This window comes from Colletotrichum orchidophilum (assembly GCF_001831195.1).
Source record: "Colletotrichum orchidophilum strain IMI 309357 chromosome Unknown Scaffold_199.1, whole genome shotgun sequence".
Taxonomy (NCBI): Eukaryota; Fungi; Ascomycota; class Sordariomycetes; order Glomerellales; family Glomerellaceae; genus Colletotrichum; species Colletotrichum orchidophilum.
The window spans coordinates 30173-47697 of NW_019173155.1; the positions used below are offsets into that span (position 1 = coordinate 30173).

Below are 17525 nucleotides of genomic sequence, written 5' to 3' on the forward strand. Positions count from 1 at the left end.
GCTTCGTCCAAGCGCGCTCTTGAAGAAGAAAAAAACAAGACTAAAACAAACCCCCCGGCCTCAATCACATCGACGAAAACAAGGACCAACCTTTGAACGAGGCGGTGCGACTCGACTCATTCGACGTCTCAGCTGTACCCTGGAAAACGCATGCTTTGAACTTCTGTACACCTCTCAAGGCTTACATGGCGTTGCCTTGCCCATTCGCTTGGAAAAGGCTGTTTTGAGTACCTTGGACCGCACTGCGCAACGGGCGCCACTACGTCATGAAGTTCGCAAAGGAGCTGGAGCAGGACCTCGTACCAGGTGCGCGCCGCCCTCGAGACAATTGGACGCCCTTGATTTCTGGGCCAGTCGCTTCTGCTTCTACTCTGACTGACAATCGACCTTCATAGAATGGCGTATCAAGTATCTCAACTACAAGGCCGGCAAGAAATACGTCAAGGCCGTTTCCCGCGCCATCAACCGCGCCAACGGTAGCCCCCAAAACAACGCCAGCAAGAGCGAGAACCGCACCGCAGCCAACTTCTTCCATAACCATTCGCCCTTCAACAGCCAGAAACATGGGTATTCGAGAGGCGGGAATCCAGACGAGCGGACCTCGCTCCGCCACAGCCCGGCTCCGGTCGGCTCAGCACGACAAAAGCCCGCGACACCGGCACGAGCGATTCCTGTATCCGCCCACAACGAACGCCAGGGATTGAACAACGGTTCGAGCGGTTTACAATACGGAAGCTTCGTCCACACACCGCCTAATCATGAGAGCGGAACCCCTTTGGACCGCAAGGCAACCTTTGAGCTGCCCGGGCCTGCAATGCGTGTGCCGTCGCACCATAGTGGCACCAGCCCACAGCCAACTTCTACGCAAGACGCTCAGCCAGCCCGCCAGGCTTTGCAGAGAAGCGCGTCCATGGCTGCGGATGCGCCTCATTCTTCTGGGCCGCCTCCGACCGAACACGAAAATACGCCTTCATCGCTGCGACTTCCTCACCCTGCTACAGTCGGGCCTGGATATAATGCCTCGCCGAGAGGTGGCCTTCGACGCCTGTTTTCGAACGCCTCACCTCTGAACCGAGCAGGGACCAACCCGGAATACGGCCTTCAGGGGCTGGCTATTGACCTGGTCCGGCAGAAGGAGAAGGAATTCTTTGACTTTCTGGACTCGGAACTGGAAAAGGTGGAGGCATTCTACAAGTTGAAGGAGAATCAGGCCGGAGAACGTCTGGCTTTGCTTAAGGACCAATTGCACGAGATGAGAAACCGGCGGACCCAAGAGTTGCATGCCCAGAAGCAACAGGCAGAGATTGACTTCTTGAAGGGCGGGCATGGCGGACATGGCGACTCTGACGGTCCCCAGAAAGGCCCCCTTGGCTGGATCGATCCCGTCAAGTCAAAGATCTTCCGCCCGGGACCAAACTCCAAGGCTCTCTCAAAAATGGCCCAGACCCCAGTCATGCGTCCAGAAGGCGGTGATGCGGGACGAGATTACATCCGACGACCCCACGAACATGACGTTCCGTATCGGACCGCCAAACGCAAGCTCAAGCTTGCGCTGCAAGAGTTTTACCGAGGGCTCGAATTGCTCAAGTCTTATGCTCTCCTGAACCGGACTGCATTCCGCAAGCTGAACAAAAAGTACGACAAGGCCGTCAACGCCCGTCCCCAGTACCGCTACATGAATGAGAAAGTCAGCAAATCTTGGTTCGTCAACAGTGACGCAGTCGATGGTCACATCAAGGCGGTGGAAGACCTGTACGCTCGGTACTTTGAGCGTGGAAACCACAAGCTCGCGGCCGGCAAGTTGCGAAGTCTCAGTCGCAGACCCGGAGACGAGTCTGGAAGTTCCTTCCGGTGCGGAATTCTCCTCGGCACGGGGCTGGTTTTCGCCATCCAGGGTGCGGTCTTTGGCGGCCAGCTACTTTTTGACAAGGATGCTGAGGTACGATCACGCACGAGCTACCTTTTGCAGATCTACGGAGGATATTTCTTGATGCTGCTACTGTTCTGCATGTTTTGCCTTAATTGTGCCATCTGGACGCGGAACAAGATCAACTACCCCTTCATTTTTGAATTCGATACCCGGCATAATCTCGACTGGCGGCAGCTGGCCGAGTTTCCTAGCTTGTTCACCTTCATCTTTGGAGTATTCATATGGCTCAATTTTAGCGAGTACGGGACGAACGAGGTGTATGAATACTACCCCGTGATCTTGATTGCTCTGTCAGTCTTCATCATCTTCCTCCCGGCGCCCATTTTCATGGCAAGAAGTCGAAGGTGGTTCGCGTACGCCCATGTAAGTTGCTCTATGGTGGCTTCTTCTAGATGTATAATCTGACGACAGATATAGTGGCGACTGTTGTTGGCTGGTCTGTATCCAGTTGAATTTCGAGACTTTTTCCTTGGCGATATTTACTGTTCCTTGACGTACGCCATGTGTGTAAGTTGTCCTCATTCTGCCTTTCCTTTGCATACTATCGGCTGACCTTGTTCAGAATGTCGAACTGTTCTTCTGTATCTACGCCAACGCTTGGGAGAATCCGACCCAGTGTAACTCAAGCCACTCCCGGCTGCTCGGTTTCCTAGGCGCTCTGCCTCCTATCTGGCGTTTCCTGCAATGTCTGCGTCGTTACAAGGATACCAGGAACATTTTCCCCCATCTGGTCAACGGCGGCAAGTACACAATGTCCATCATGGCCGCCGTCTCCCTCTCCATGTACCGCATAAACAATACCCACGGCCACCTGGCCATGTTCATCACCTTTTCTTCCATCAACGCCATCTACACATGTAGGGACCCCCCCAATCACCTCTGAGCCCTGTCAGTATTCGCGCAAAAGCTAACCAGACTCAGCAATCTGGGATCTCTTTATGGACTTCTCCCTCCTCCAACCGCAAAGCCGCCACTGGCTCCTCCGCGACATCACGGCCCTTAAGAAGCGCTGGCCCTACTACTTCATCATGGTCATCGACCCGATCCTCCGCTTCGCCTGGATCTTTTACGCACTCTTCACCCACGACGCGCAGCACTCCACCATTGTCTCCTTCCTCGTCGCCTTTGCCGAGGTCTCCCGCCGCGGCATGTGGACCCTCTTCCGCGTCGAGAACGAGCACTGCGCCAACGTGGCGCAGTACAAGGCCTCGCGCGACGTGCCGCTGCCGTACCGCATCGAGCCCCTCGTCGCGCCGCGAACCTCGCTCGAGGACGTTGACAAGGACGACAATGTCGCGGAGACTACGAGTGAGGCGGTGCCTCCCAATGGCTCTACTGCCTCGGCCAAGACGACTGCCAGACCGTCGGCGGCTGCGGACCAGCGGGCGGAGGAGGGCACGCTGAGGCAGAGGATGATGAGCGGCATCACGCCGATCCAGCGCAGCTTCTCCAAGATCATCGCCGAGGCGCACAGGCAGGATTTTGAAAAGAGGAGGAAGCCGGTTCAAGGGGATACTGAACACCGGGAGGAGGCTGGGGGCATGGCGAGCGATGATGACGATGGGTCTGCGTCGGATGACGAGCAGGATATTCATTCGGGCGGGTCCGAGGCGGACTCGATGGAGATTCGGCAGGTGAAGAGCCTTGTGCATGATCGCGGAGGGAGGTCGGTTCATCATAATTAAGGGCGGATTTGCATGTCTGCTTACGACTCGGGAGTAGAATTTGGAGCATTATTAACTTGCATAACGGCAGAGTTTTGTGAGGGTTAGCCGGCTGGATCTTTTGACTTGGAACGTATCCAAAATGATGCGTCTAATTGTGCTAGTACATAATCTACAAGCAATCGTAATTCGTACTTCCCCATTGACACCCACGCAGTACGCCACGCTTGAACCACCTCGCCCACCACTTCCCTCTCTCTATATATATATCCCCAACCCTGAGCCCCCTTGGTGTGCGAACACGAACGACGCCAGCCATATAATCTACTGCCACTCGCCATCGACCTGTTCCCAGTGATCCAAGAAGCCCTTGAAGAACTTGACGCCCAGGCCGGGGTCGAGCGCGCCCGTCGTGGCGCGGATGGAGTGCATGCTCAGCTGCGGCAGCCCCGCGTCAGCGGCGCGAACGCCCATGGCGGCGCTGAGCATGGGGCCCACGGTGCCGCCGCTGCGGGTGTCGTTGCGGATCTGGAAGGTCTGGGTGGGCGCGCCGCTGAGCTGGCCGACGCGCTGGAGGATGGCGGTGGAGATGGCGTCGGTGGTCATGTGGCCGTTGCTGTCGCCGCAGATTGTGATGCCGACGTTGAGCTTGGGGATGTGCTCGTCGAGGTAGAGGCCGAGGAAGTTTGGGTTGCCGGCGTGGGTGACGTCTGCGGAGAGGAGGAAGGAGGAAGCAAAGGTCTGGCCGAGGACGTCGGTGCCAAAGGGGACGTCGGCGTGGCCGCTGAGGGCCTCGACGGCGCGCTCAATGGTGAGGGGGAGGAAGTTGCCACGGGCGCCTTGGCGAAGGAGGGAGCCGATTTCTTCGTCGTCAAAGAGGGCGACGAGCTTGATGATGCCGTCCTTTGGGTCGGCGTCGGCGGCGAGGAGGCCGGTGAGGGCGGCCCAGGAGCAGAGCTTGTCGTCGATGCGGCCGCCAAAGATGAATTCGCGGTCGAGGCCGCCCGTCTGCGCGGGCTGGGAGTCGTAGAGCTCGAGTTCCCAGTTGACAATCTCGGTCGGGGAGGCGAGGCCGAGTTCCTTGGAGACGAGCTTGACGAGCTTGGGGGGCTGGGTGTTGATGAAGGCGCCCTTGGGGCCGAGGGGTTCGACGGGGTGGGCGGAGGCGGCGTCCGCGTCGGAGGAGTCGAGACCGATGATGGGCACGGCTTGGGTCTCGGGGTTGTTCTGGCCCATCATGCCGACGCCAAAGTGGGGTGCGAGGGTGGGGATGCGGGCGATGGGCCAGTCGAGGCGGACGAGTTTGGTGGTGGTCTTGTTGGTGGCCTCGTCGCGGACGATGACGCGGCCGCCGATGGAGAGGTCGCGGTCCCACCAGGTCTGGTTGAGGGCGCCGGCGTAGGGGGCGACGCCGAGCTGGTGGTAGCCGGCGCGGGTGGGCTTGGAGCTGACGGGCTTGAGCTTGGCGGTGAGGGCGTCAATGTGGCCGGCGACGATGGCGACGCCGTTGCCGGGCTTGTAGGACTGGCCGACGGCGAAGGCGATGAGGGCGGAGCCGTTACGGGTGGTCCAGTATTTCCCGCCGGGCTGGAGCTTCGAGGCCCAGCTCTCGCGGGCGGGGAGCTCGGTGAAGCCCGCGGCGGAGAGCTTGTCCTTGAAGTAGGAGACGGCGTGGAAGATTGTGGGGTTCTCGGAGAGGAAGTCGACAAAGGGCTGGGTGTAGGCCTCTGGCTTGCCGGCGGCGACGGCGCAGAGCTTACAGGCGGCCGGGGTGGCGGCGCGGACGGTCTGGCGGACCTCACTGTAGCGGAGGGTGTTCCAGCAGGATTCGCAGACGGGGTTCTGGGCGGCCGAGCGGCCGTTCATGTCGGCGAGGAGGAAGGACTTGGAGGCCGAGCCGGCGGCCGCGGTGGAGGCGGAGATGGATGCGGACATGGAGGAGGGCGGCGCGGGGGATTGGGAGCGCGATAGGGCTTCGGCTTGCTCCATTGCTTGGAGACGGAGGGAGAGCGAGGAGACGCGGGAGCGGTGGGAGTCGGGGGTGTGTTTAGTCATGGCGGGCGAGGCGTTGAGAGGATGCGTTGCTTGGACGGCGGTGTTGGAGTTGTTCACGAGGAAGCGGTTCATTGACCCAATGCGATGCGCGCTGCCTGGGGATTGAAGTGGACGAGATTGCGCGCTGTGCTGTGGAGACCTGATTTGGTGTTGCAGAGAGAACGTGTTGGAATGTGGTGTGGGAGGGAAATTAGGTAGAAGGAGGCGGAGGGGGAATCGTGGAGGTTGAAGACACCTGGAGCTTCCGAGTCGGTCACAGGCACAACAATTCAACAAGCAGCTGGAGCCGAGCGGATGTGCGACCCGCCGGAAGCTTCAATTGGTCCCGGCAAATGAGTCTACGCCGATACGGGCCGGTGTGTCTGGGGTTCTTATCTTATCGCCTGATGCATTGGGTCCGTTGCTATGGGGCCGAGGCGGGGGCACGGGGCCTCACTTGGCCATTTCCAGCAGGTCAATCACATCTCCTTGCACCCCTGCTTATGTAACTCACGATAATCAATCTGCGCAATCTGAGTGATGATGGCGTCATTTGGTGTTTTATATCTTCAAGGTGGACAACACTTCAATGAAGGTCTCTTGGTAGGTGATTGGCTTCATCCATCAAGGCCCCTCATGTAAGCAGTTTGCTTCACCTTATGTAAGCACCTAAGGTAGTAAGTAGGTAGGTACCTAAAGTTCTGGCGCTTACTACCTACCTAGGTAGATACCTTCTCGACTAAGGTGACTAAGGTATCTACAGTCCTTCTTGCTGATGGTTCTTATATAAAGTACATGTAGTTACGTCGTGTCCCGCACACTCATTTTCGGCTTACATATCACATTCTCGTCGCGGTATAAGATACCAAACTATCAATCGCATAAATCTCATGTCTCCCATTACCATGCTTCTCATCTGCCGGTCCTCCAATTAATCCGTGCAAATGGGCCGTATGAAAATCAGCAGCCACCATCAAGAGGGCTCACGGTCTCTGAGTTCAGTATCGACATTGATAGTGCGGAAATGCTCTCGCCAGGTACGAACTCAAGGCAAAGTGCATGCTACAATACCTCACTAGCTTCGATGCGAGGCTTCATGCTCCATGTAACCTTCGTCAGACCACTTACTGCATCGTCAACAGTCGATATTCGTTGTCCATCGGAGTTACCGGATATCCCCGTCTTCGTCTCAAAAAATGGATTGCATCGTGATAATGATGATGCGTAGAACTGGTGGTTTCAGGGTGGGCTAATGTATCCGGCCGGGCATCGTGGGACCGGGAAAATACGAGCTAGGGAAAGGTGTCGGAGGCGATTGGTCCGGTCGCGTTGGAAATTGTGAGTGGGGACCGGAGGCCGGACGGAGGAGCGGAGGCTTGCAGATATCTCCGGATCGGCCTTTCTGTCTGCAGCGTCGTATTCCAACTCTTTTCACTAGGCCGGCGCTCGTATTCAGACAATCCGTTCCGAAACCCGTGCCGAGACAATGAAGCTTTCGCATCGCTGTGGAACGATTTCTTCGCGTATTCCTCCGAGTCGCTGCTTGCGCTGGACTTCCTACATCTGTCCAAGGACTTGTCGCTTTTTTGCTATTCAATGTGTAGCAAAAAGGAGGAGGACACAAGGGGCGCGACACCTTTGAGTTCACGGAAGAGGATATCTTCTCAAATCGAGGGCCGCGGATTGAAGTACCACGGTGCAATCTAGGTCCTGGTCTTCAACCAGTGACAGTCCTCTCTTAGACGCGGATACACGCGTCCAGGTTGAGTATTCGTTCGATTTCCTAATTGGGCAACCCGTAGGAGCTCCGAACCATCAATGCCGTTTCCCCCCCACGCTAATGGTTGCAGGGCGCTGCGGGTAAGATTTCTGGGATACCTCCGATATTTCCGTGTGGATGGACCGACGGGTGAGAGAAGGCCACCAAACCTTTGTGGTTTTGTTTGGATTTCATGAATGTACCCTCATTCTCTTGAGTATCTGACTGCAAGTAAAGTATTCAAGTATGCGTGGTGTCACAATACAAGGGAATTGTCCCTCAGACCCTGCGTCCTGCTGGAAAATAATAAAAGGGGCTCCAATCTCCCGCTCATGAAGATTCCGGCAACAGGTTCATGCAGATTCTGAACATAGGTGGAACTCACTCAATCACCCACTATCAAATATCAACACTTTCAGTCCGTAACAATGACGACCAAGACAAAGCAGCGAACCCGGGTCCCAGTCCGCACCCTCCCCTCGTGGATCCCCACAGTCCCACCCCTCGACGGAGAGGAAAACATCAACGCGGCAAAGGAAGCCGCGGCCTTTCTTGAGCGCTTCTCCTCCGCCGTCCTCGAGGGCGACTGGGACACCTTTGGAAAGCTCTTTGCCGAGCAGTGTTTCTGGAAGGACCACCTGACTCTCACATTCGACAAGCGGACGATCCACACGCGGGACGACGTCGTCGCGGCGTGGGAGGCTCTGTCAAAGACACGCCGTCCCTCGCGGTTCACTTCAGAAAAGGATGGAGACTTGGAGATGGACGCCGCGTGGGTGCGGCTGGGGCCCACGTTTGCGACACTCGACGTGCCGTTCAGCTTCCGGACCGAGGCGCCCAAGTCAAAGTGCATCGGACTCGCGAAGCTCATTCCCGGGCCAGAGGGCAAGGGTTGGCAGATTTGCGTCCTGACCACGGCCGTGGTGGAGCTCGAGGAGAAGCCTTTTAGCCATCTCCCGCGAACGACCCCGTCTTCCATCGAGGCGTCCCAGCGCGGCAAACCGCACGCGCAGGGTCTTCCCCATCTCCGAGAGGAAGGGGTCGTCCTGGACGCGGTGATTGTGGGCGGGAGCTGCACCGGCATCGCCAACGCGATCCAGCTCGATGCGGCTGGGGCCGATGTCGTCGTGTTCGACGCCGAGGCGCAGGCCGGCGGGAACTGGTCGACGCAACGGTACGAGACCGTCACGCTGCACCACCCGGCTTTTATGATCCAGCTGCCGCAGTTCCCGGTGCCCGCCGAGGGGTATCCCAACTTCCTCACGGGCTTGGATCTCACGAGGTACTTTTCCGCGGCGGTCGAGGAGCTGCGTCTGCCGTTCTTTGCCGGGGTTGCGGTCGTGAGCAACGCGTGGAGCGAGGCGGACAAGGTCTGGACGGTCCGTGTCAAGGACGTGAAGACGGGGGAGGAGATGGTCGTCAAGGCCAGAAACGTGCTCCTTGCCAACGGGTTCATATTCGACAACGAACACCCCAGGGTGCCCGAGCTCAAGGGCAGGGAGCTCTTCCACGGTCCCATCCAGCATACGACGGCGTACCGCAATCCGAAGGACTACAAGGGCAAGCGCGTCGTCGTGGTCGGGTCGGGCAACTCGGCGCACGACGTTGCGGGGAACCTGGCCTCGGACCCAGAGGTCGAGAGCGTGACGCTGCTCCAGCGCAGCCCGACGGTCCTCCTCGACTTTGCGACTATTGCGCCCATCCTCACAATGCGGTACCAGGGCGACGTACCCATCGACACGGCGGATTTCCTGCAGGAGTCCCTGCCAGTCGGGATCATGCGGGATATGGGCAAAGCGGCCATTGGCGCCGCGGTCGCGGCGACGGAGGCGAGGAGCAAGGCGCTGGAGGGGCTCGGGTACGTAGTCGACCGGAATCCATGCCTGATGACCAGGGTTTTCGAGGATAGGGGCAAGGGGTTCTACGTCGACCAGCCGGGGACGTTTGACTTTGTGTTTGGCGGGCGGATCAAGATTGCCCAGGGCGAGGCTGTGGGGTTCGTGGAGGAGGGCGTCGTGGTCGTTGACAAGAAGACGGGGAAGGAGAGGGTTGTTGAAGCGGATGGGGTGGTATTGGCGACTGGGTATGAGGTTATGGACTTGCCAAAGAAGTATAGGGATCGTGGGTTCTTTGATGAAGAGACGGCCGGGAAGCTGGTCAATGTTAGTATGTATGGTGTGGACGAAGAGGGTGAAGTCCCTGGACTCACGACCTTTTCTGGACGTACGTTTTTGTTTTCTCCTCCTTCCGGGCGGGGTTTGATGTTGGAGATCAAGAAAGGCTGACTGACGTGTGTTTGGACAGATCCGAATCTCTACTTTGCCGGCGTTGCCATTGCTCAGAGCCGCACCAGCGTAAGTTGGCTCCTTGCAGAGATTAGCAGCATGACTTTGACTGACTTTGGGTGTTTACAGTCGAGACTCACGGCTGTCCAGGTTCTGGCTGATATCACTGGGCAGCTCCCGGAGAGATATCCTCGCAACTTCCTAAAGTGAGTCATGTTGTTCAGTTTTGAGAACTTTTAATATTTCATGGTGGACTGTGGTACGAGTGACGCCAGATTACGACGAGCCTCGAAATTGGTTGATTTGATAAGCTCATTTTCCAAACTTACCTGAAAATTGAAATGAGAATTGTTTGATTCAACTTTTTTAGAGCCTTGAGTTTCACTATGTGACAGGGCATAATGTTACTCACAATCTGCAGCTTGGGAAGCGAGATTTGGGCAGATTTTATTGTTAAGCAAACGCTTCCCCTCACTTGAAGATTATTTCTCACGGATCAGCTTCCCTCTTACTGCAATTATTTGCAAAACTTACCAAATTCCGAGGCCTATACACAAATAACACTAACAACAATGACTTCAAAAGTGCTGCCGAAAGTCGAGCGGACGACTATCGCGGGGTCAATCGAGATACCCCGCATCCTCAACGGCCTCTGGCAGCTCGCCGGCGGGCACGACCAAAACATTGACGTCGCTGCCGCGGCAGAGGCGATGGTGCCCCTGTAAGATTGATCATTACGCTTCAAAATACATCAGCTTGCTGCTTGCTGATGGCTGAACCCTTTGTTGGCCAGAATTCAATCCGGCCTCGACGGCTTCGACATGGCAGACCACTACGGCCCCGCCGAGCTGGTCATCGGCCACCACAACCGCACCACCGCCGCCGCCTCTCAACTCCCCGTCACGGCCTTGACAAAATGGTGCCCCGCCGAGAACGGCGACAGGTCCTTCTCGACGGCGGAGGCGGCGGTCGACCTCGCGCTCGGGAGGATGGGGCAGACGAAGATCGCGCTCATGCAGTACCACGTCTGGGACTACACGGACGACACGTACCTCTGCAACCTCGCGCACCTACGCACCCTCCAACACCAGGGCAAGATTGCGCACGTGGGGCTGACCAACGTCGACGCGGCGCACGTGGAGCTGCTGCTTCACTCGGGGTACGACATCGCCACGAACCAGGTCTCATGCTCCGTCGTCGATCGCCGTCTGACGAGGGGCCGGATGGCGGAGGTGTGCGCGCGGCACAGCGTCGGGGTGTTGGCGTACGGGACGCTGCTGGGCGGGTTCCTGACCGACAAGTGGGTTGGGACGCCGGAGCCGGCGGACGGCGGGGCGGGTTTGAATTGGAGTTTGCGAAAGTACCTACGCTTCATCCAGGCCGCGGGCGGCTGGGACGTCTTTCAGCGTGTTCTCGGGGCCGTCGCCGACGTTGCGGGGAGGCACGGGGTTTCTGTTGCGGCGGTGGCGATGAGGTGGGTGCTTGATATCCCGGTTGTGAAGGCGGTGATTATCGGGGCGAGGTTGAACGGGGAGAGCGGGAGGTATGCCGCGGACAACCTTGCGGCGTTTGGGTTCTCCCTCGACGAGGAGGACAGGGCAACGATTGCCGCAGCACAGACGGGGTTGACGGACATACCCGGGGACTGTGGCGACGAGTACCGGAGACCGCCGTTCCTGACGGCTTCGGGCGACTTGAGCCATCACATTGAGGAAAGAGAGGAGAGGTACAAGGTAGAGGCGGCCATTGCTAGGGGTCACAGGGTCGAGTATCGCTCGGGCAGCAAGTGGGAGCCAGTAGCCGGCTACTCGCGCGCTGTGCGGATCGGCGACGTGATTCGGGTGTCTGGGACGACGGCCAACCCGCCGTCTGAGCTCCGGCCCGGACTTGAGGTGGTCGGAGGGGAGTCTGCTCGATCCCAGGCGGTTGCGGTGCTCGACACCATCGAGGGGAGCCTGAAGCGGCTTGGAGGTGGCATGTCGGACGTGGTCCGGACGAGGGTCATGCTCCGGCAGGAAGGGGACGTTTTGGAGGTATCAGAGGCACACGGATGGGCTTTCAAGTGTCACGGGATACGGCCGGCTAATACCACAGTCACGGCTGGGCTGATTGGGAATGAGGTGCTCGTTGAGATTGAAGTTGAGGCAGAGGTGGGCAGCGGCACGTCTATCTTGGTGTTAGGAGGGGGTATGTCATACCGAGTATGGCATCTAGTCAACAAGAAGACGGTTCTGCCAAAATGAAAACCAGTGAAGGGAGGAGGGTGGGACATGGCTTTTGTCCAAAACTTGGCTTACACCAAGTTCATGGGAAGATTCAAAAATGAAAATGAAAGGGACGAGACTCGAACTCGCGCGGGTTGCCCCACCAGGAAACAGATGTTAAGCTGACCTTAACCTGGCGCCATAACCAACTCGGCCACCCTTCCGTGTGATAATCACATGATCTTGGATGTTGAATGAGTAGAACCTGAGCACCAAGAATTATCTCTCCGCTGGTGTCATCAGTGAGAAGAGGGCGTTGGAGAGAGGCCGCAGCGGGGCAAAGCCGAAAAAAGAAAATTCTGACGGGTTGGGTGGGTCCTTGTCCGGACCGAAGCGAAAAGCCAATGAGAACCCCGTCTGACTAATGCCCCATATTAGGGGAGGGCGGGGCGGAGCCACGGAGCGTCGGGGGTTGCAGGCACCGGCGATGACGTTTGTTCCCTGTCACCTTCGCTTTCTACTTTTTCTTGCTCATTTTTATCTCTTTTGCATCCAATGGCTCAAATTTATGGACCGTTCATACAAAGGACCACCAATGCAGACCAATTGTACCATGCCAAGGTCGCCACAAAATCTGGGCTGCCTCGGGCGTCAATCACGCATCTCAGCCACCAAGGAACATCCCTGCCGCGTCTTTTTGGGGGCCTCGAGGAGGCGACCCCAAACTGATCACGATCACGAGTGAAATGGCGATAAGACGTCGACCACTTTGAGCGGCGAGACGTTTGAATGCAGCGAGTCTATGCGCCGACGAGTACCCAACGAGATGAATAAGACCCAACTTCATGCGCCGTCCCAAAGGATGTTAAGCAGCTGCACTAAGAATAGCGACTAGAGGGCGCCAAGAAAGATTCTTTCTGCAGGAACAGGAAACGGAACCGCCGCGCTCACGTCCCACTCGTTCCTACGTGCAATAAGCCTTGATCATCTCCGTCTCGGGATGGCCGCAAGTGGGAAGAAGCTTCGTCCACAGAGTACACGGAGCGACAGCAGCGCGATGAACCAGCGCCAGAGCTTTCCAGCGTCGCGGCTCCGCCTCGTTTCTGCTTTTCTCTCCGCTTGAACCTCAACTAAGCCGTTTTGGTTGACCGAGGCAAGAAATCTCTGGACTCGCAAGCGCATCTACATAGTAGACCTCCAGCTCGCACGACTCAATACGCCCACAGTACCTACGGATAGATGGATGACGTTTCCACCTCGGGCAAGTGGCCACAAGACCATTTTTGATTCGAGTCGATTCGAGAAAATGATTGGTTCCGGAGGGTGGAAAGCAATTTTTTTGCGCCTTAACTTTTTTATTGCCTCCTCTCCCCACCAGCTTTCTCACAAAGGGGGTGTTCGTGCCGTCTCTGATATGTAAAGAGGTCTGTCCGCTGTCTGGCTTCTTGGCTAATAGCAGTGACCAACAACCTTGGAACGGTTTTCCCAACTTGCAAGGAACATTACGGCATTGATTTCAACAACCCGTCGCGGTATTGACTTTGGAGTGAGGCTGCCAACAGGGAACACTGCTCCGAGCTAATTGTCATCGGGTTTCGAACTCCCATCTGAGCACTGCGCTTCTGTCGACTAATTCGCCCTGTTCCTACTCGCTAGGGCCACAGCTTGATCTTGTCGTCTCCTTACGGATACATCCTCGGGCGGTTCTTTGGCGGCGAACCTAATAGACGATAGTTACAAAAAGAGTCTGGACGGATGTTGCCGATGCCCTTCCTCTGTCTCTCTTACAAGCTACCGCAATTACATCTTGGTTCATCCATAAAGAAGACGCTGGTCCACCCTAATATACCCCTGCTACACGCTGCCAACGACCCACGCAACTGAGCACCTCTGCTGACGACGGCTTGCATTGATCGCCGCATTGAAAGACGGGACCAAGTTGCATCGACGGAAACATTGGTTTAAAACACCATCGCGACGCACGTATATCTGACCGCAAAAGCTTGCAAGAGGGATCAGCACAAGATTTCAGGCTCAATTGAAACTCTCTTCTTCTCGCCCTTGAATGAACCACTACGCCGGCGCAATCCCATAGCTACCTAATTACCTAGCACTTACCTTGGCACACGCGGACTCGATCCCGTGTTTTTTCCTACCTCCTAATTCCTCCCAACGTCGGCTTGCGCTTCGGTTTATCCCTTGCATCCGCTCACACCTCAGACCGACGGCTCAACACGCAGAGTGCCATCGCAACGCAACACAACGCGAAGTAAACACCAAAGCAACAATTGCATCGCGAGATCAAACACACCGAGAGAGAGAGAGAGACTATACCGCAGCAGCCATGTCGCCCGCTGCGCAAGCGCCGCCCACGGCCGCCGAAAAGGTCGCGTCCTTCTTCTCCCGGATGAGCCCCGTGCCGTCCTTCCCCGACTACACCGGCCCGCACAAGGTCGGCACCGTCGACATTGAGATCCCCGTCTCCGAGTTGGAGTCGCCTAGCCCGACCCCCTACAGCGCAACCGACATTCATACCGTCCAATGCCGCGTCTTCTACCCTGCAACCCCCGAGTCCGACTGCAAGAGGATCAACTGGCTGCCCTCGCCGCAACGCCAGCATGTCTCTGCCTACACCCAGTTCATTGGCATCCGCCCCATGCTCGCAGACATTGTCTCGTATGTGTATTCATGTATTCCTACAGTGCACCTTGAGTGTGTGCTCATAAGGCACTGTACTGACAAGAACATGCCAGGTTCCTCCCGCGACACCTGCACTACACCACCATACCCGTCCACAAGAACGCCGAGATCCTCGAACCCGATACTCCGAACCGACGATGGCCGACCATGATCTTCTCCCACGGCCTCGGCGGCAACCGAAATACATACTCCCACCTCGCGGGATCTCTGGCCTCCCACGGCATCGTCGTCGTCTGCCCCGAGCACCGCGACGGCAGCGCCGTGGCCGCCTTCGTCCGCATCCCCGGCAAGCAGGACCAGTACTTCATGCGCGACACCCGCCGCGTCGTCCCCTACGTCCGCATCGACCACGACGCCCGGCCCGAAATCTACGAGGCGCGCGAGGACCAGCTGCGCATCCGCCTCTGGGAGCTGGGCATGATCCACATGGTCACTCTCAACATGGACCTCGGCCTCGCCATGTCCAACCTCAACAAGTCCACCCCGAGCCTCACCCAGTTCAAGAACAAACTACACGTCCACGAACCGGGCTGCATCATCTTTGGCGGCCACAGCTTCGGCTCCGCCTCGGTCGTCCAGCTCCTCAAGACAACCTTTTACGCCGAGTCCTCCGCCCTCGCCCACGTCCCCAAACCCCTCTTCACCCCGCGCCGCGACTCGGCGCTGTGCAAACAAATCACGGAGAAGAACGTTACCATGCTCCTCGACATGTGGTGCTTCCCGCTCCTGGCCCCCGGCTCCGCAGACCTCTTCAACCTGCCCCTCCCAGCCTACGCAAACACCTCCCGCGCCCCCGGCGGCAACGCCATCCTCGCCGTCGAGTCCGACGCCTTTTACAAGTGGACAGACCACCTCCACGTCACCGCCCGCGTGCTCTCCCCGCAGCCCTCGGCGCCCGTCATCACCCCGCAGGTCTTCCGCCGCAGCGGCGTCAGCCTCCCCGAGCCAAACTTCTTCTACGTCCGCAGCTCGGCGCACCTGTCCCAGTCCGATTTCGGTATCCTCTTCCCCTGGTTGACGAAGAAGATTTTCAACTCGGAAGAGCCCGAGCGCGCGCTGAGGCTGAATTTGCGCGCGCAGCTGCAGCTCATGCGCGCCAACGGCGTCCCCGTGGCGCGGACGTGGATCGGCGACCTCGTCGACGGCACGGGGTCCGGGAAGTTGGGTATCTCGGGCGATGAGGATGCCGATAACGGGCCCGACGACGGCGTCATGGACGACAAGGTCATCTTTGAACGTAGCGAGGGCAAGGTGCAGTATTGGAACTGGATCGACGTCATCGGGATGGGCCAGCCGGACGAGGCGCCAGCTGCGCCAGCAGCAGATGGCTCAACGGCGGCGACGTCTACGACGAACGGGGCCAGCGGCGGGTCCGGCGCGAATGCGCAGGTCGCGGGCGTGGAGCAGACGGATCGCGATATGGAGGACGAGCTGGAGCCGCTTCAGGCTGTTGCGAGTGCGGCGCAGGTTGGCGCGGTGCGGTCATGACTACGTGGGTCGCTGTGAGCGATGACCGGTGGAAAAGGTGCCTCGGTGTGAGGTGACGAGCGTATAAAATCAGACGGGCCAACGATCGACTGCATCATGTTATCGGCCGGAGTTTGTAAAGTGTCTTTCAAGTGTTTAGCGTAATTAGCATCCTGTGCGTCGTTAAGAGCACGTTAGCAGATACCACGACTAGAATAGTATATAAGCCTATTTCACTTTACATGTTGATTCGTGTGTCTAGGCTTGCACGTGTGCTGTGTAAAAGAAGTGCTCGAGGAATTGGGTAGTCTTACTTAGCTCGCCTTCACATGTTTTCAGATCCATCTACTAGTTAACTACTCCGCAATTAGCAGATCTTTCCGATGAGGCTTGTCTACTTAACTAACCATGACGGGATCATCCGCGTTGGTACGTGTAGTTAGTTGCACGCTGTGGCCCTCGGCAGGGTAAGTCATCCACGTCATTGAGATGAAGGCGTCAAAGACCGCAACGCCATGGTATCATTCTGCAACGGCCTGGTCTCCAGTGACGGAACTGCACTTTAAAATGGAGCCGGTCTCCCAATTACTGAGATATGTATGTATCAATCGATAGACACGATACGATTAGATTTCAAAGAGTTATACACAATGGCACCTGTAGGTTGCTCACCCCCGGGACGCATGGCCAACTTACACGTGCATTTGGCCCTCAACCGTGCCTTGACTAACACACACTCTCTCTGCCCTATAGCAAAAGCAGCCCGAACGCCTCAAGCACGTTGCCGAAAAGGCAACCTCCTCCAACCCATCGCAGCTCGGCGACCCCATCTCCCTCAAAGCTGAAGTCTCCCAGCTGTCGCCCACGGAAGAAGACCTCGGCGCCGCCGCAGAGTCGAAACCCCACTCGCCCCAGCAGTCAAAGGCCGGCAGCGGCCCCGCGGGCGGCGCCAAGAACTCGGACGGCTCGCCCGTGCAGGACTACGACAAGAGGAGGCTGAAGGAGGTCGCCAAGGAGAACCTGGAGAGCGGGAACCCGTCGCAGCTGGGGGATCCGGTCAGTCTCAAGGCGGAGACGAGCGAGAAGGAGCCGGCGCCTGGGAAGGCTGATGGGCAGAGGCTTGAGAAGTCCAAGTTGTGAGGTGTATTATTCGTAGGGAGTTTCTTTTATAATGTTTCAATCTGTAATCATGACCTTGCTCTTCCACTCGCATACCGAGGACCAAAATCTTACGGTTTCAAGTGAGGAATATTGTCGGGTTTGAATACGGGGCGGAATTGGAAACAGGAAGCTGGAATGATCAAACATTGGCCCACATCAGCGTCCCATTGAGTTGGCGATGTATCGATGCGGTATTCGTGTCCTGATTTGCTTGGTTCGAATTCTATTCACAACTTCATCGATTACTCTGATGATGTTTGGTTAGCTTCGATGTGACCGGCCTTGCGTTTTGCTTTGGGGAATGAAGTTACCGACTGATGA

General features: G+C 57.3%; 5 protein-coding genes across 5 annotated transcripts; 4 read left to right on the forward strand and 1 right to left on the reverse strand.

Moving 5' to 3' along the window:
- Positions 1-266: 266 nt before the first annotated feature.
- Positions 267-3615, forward strand: CORC01_13559 (EXS family protein; the record flags this gene model as incomplete). The annotated part of the gene is made up of 5 exons (XM_022625176.1): positions 267-306; positions 396-2293; positions 2348-2437; positions 2493-2787; positions 2852-3615. The coding sequence occupies 5 exons, from the start codon at positions 267-269 to the stop codon at positions 3613-3615; spliced, it is 3087 nt and encodes a 1028-aa protein (XP_022468321.1).
- A 303-nt stretch (positions 3616-3918) lies between these two features.
- On the reverse strand, positions 3919-5721 carry CORC01_13560 (aminopeptidase I zinc metalloprotease; the record flags this gene model as incomplete). Its single annotated transcript, XM_022625177.1, has 1 exon — positions 3919-5721. One exon carries the CDS (start codon positions 5719-5721, stop codon positions 3919-3921), a length of 1803 nt encoding a protein of 600 aa, XP_022468322.1.
- A 2094-nt stretch (positions 5722-7815) lies between these two features.
- CORC01_13561 (endoribonuclease L-PSP) lies at positions 7816-11915 on the forward strand (the record flags this gene model as incomplete). Its single annotated transcript, XM_022625178.1, has 6 exons — positions 7816-9610; positions 9692-9741; positions 9802-9878; positions 10043-10050; positions 10258-10393; positions 10466-11915. 6 exons carry the CDS (start codon positions 7816-7818, stop codon positions 11913-11915), a joined length of 3516 nt encoding a protein of 1171 aa, XP_022468323.1.
- Positions 11916-14220: 2305 nt separating this feature from the next.
- On the forward strand, positions 14221-16064 carry CORC01_13562 (platelet-activating factor acetylhydrolase; the record flags this gene model as incomplete). The annotated part of the gene is made up of 2 exons (XM_022625179.1): positions 14221-14552; positions 14630-16064. 2 exons carry the CDS (start codon positions 14221-14223, stop codon positions 16062-16064), a joined length of 1767 nt encoding a protein of 588 aa, XP_022468324.1.
- Positions 16065-16693: 629 nt separating this feature from the next.
- CORC01_13563 (uncharacterized protein) lies at positions 16694-17183 on the forward strand (the record flags this gene model as incomplete). The annotated part of the gene is made up of 2 exons (XM_022625180.1): positions 16694-16702; positions 16797-17183. The coding sequence occupies 2 exons, from the start codon at positions 16694-16696 to the stop codon at positions 17181-17183; spliced, it is 396 nt and encodes a 131-aa protein (XP_022468325.1).
- Between the last annotated feature and the right edge of the window lie 342 nt (positions 17184-17525).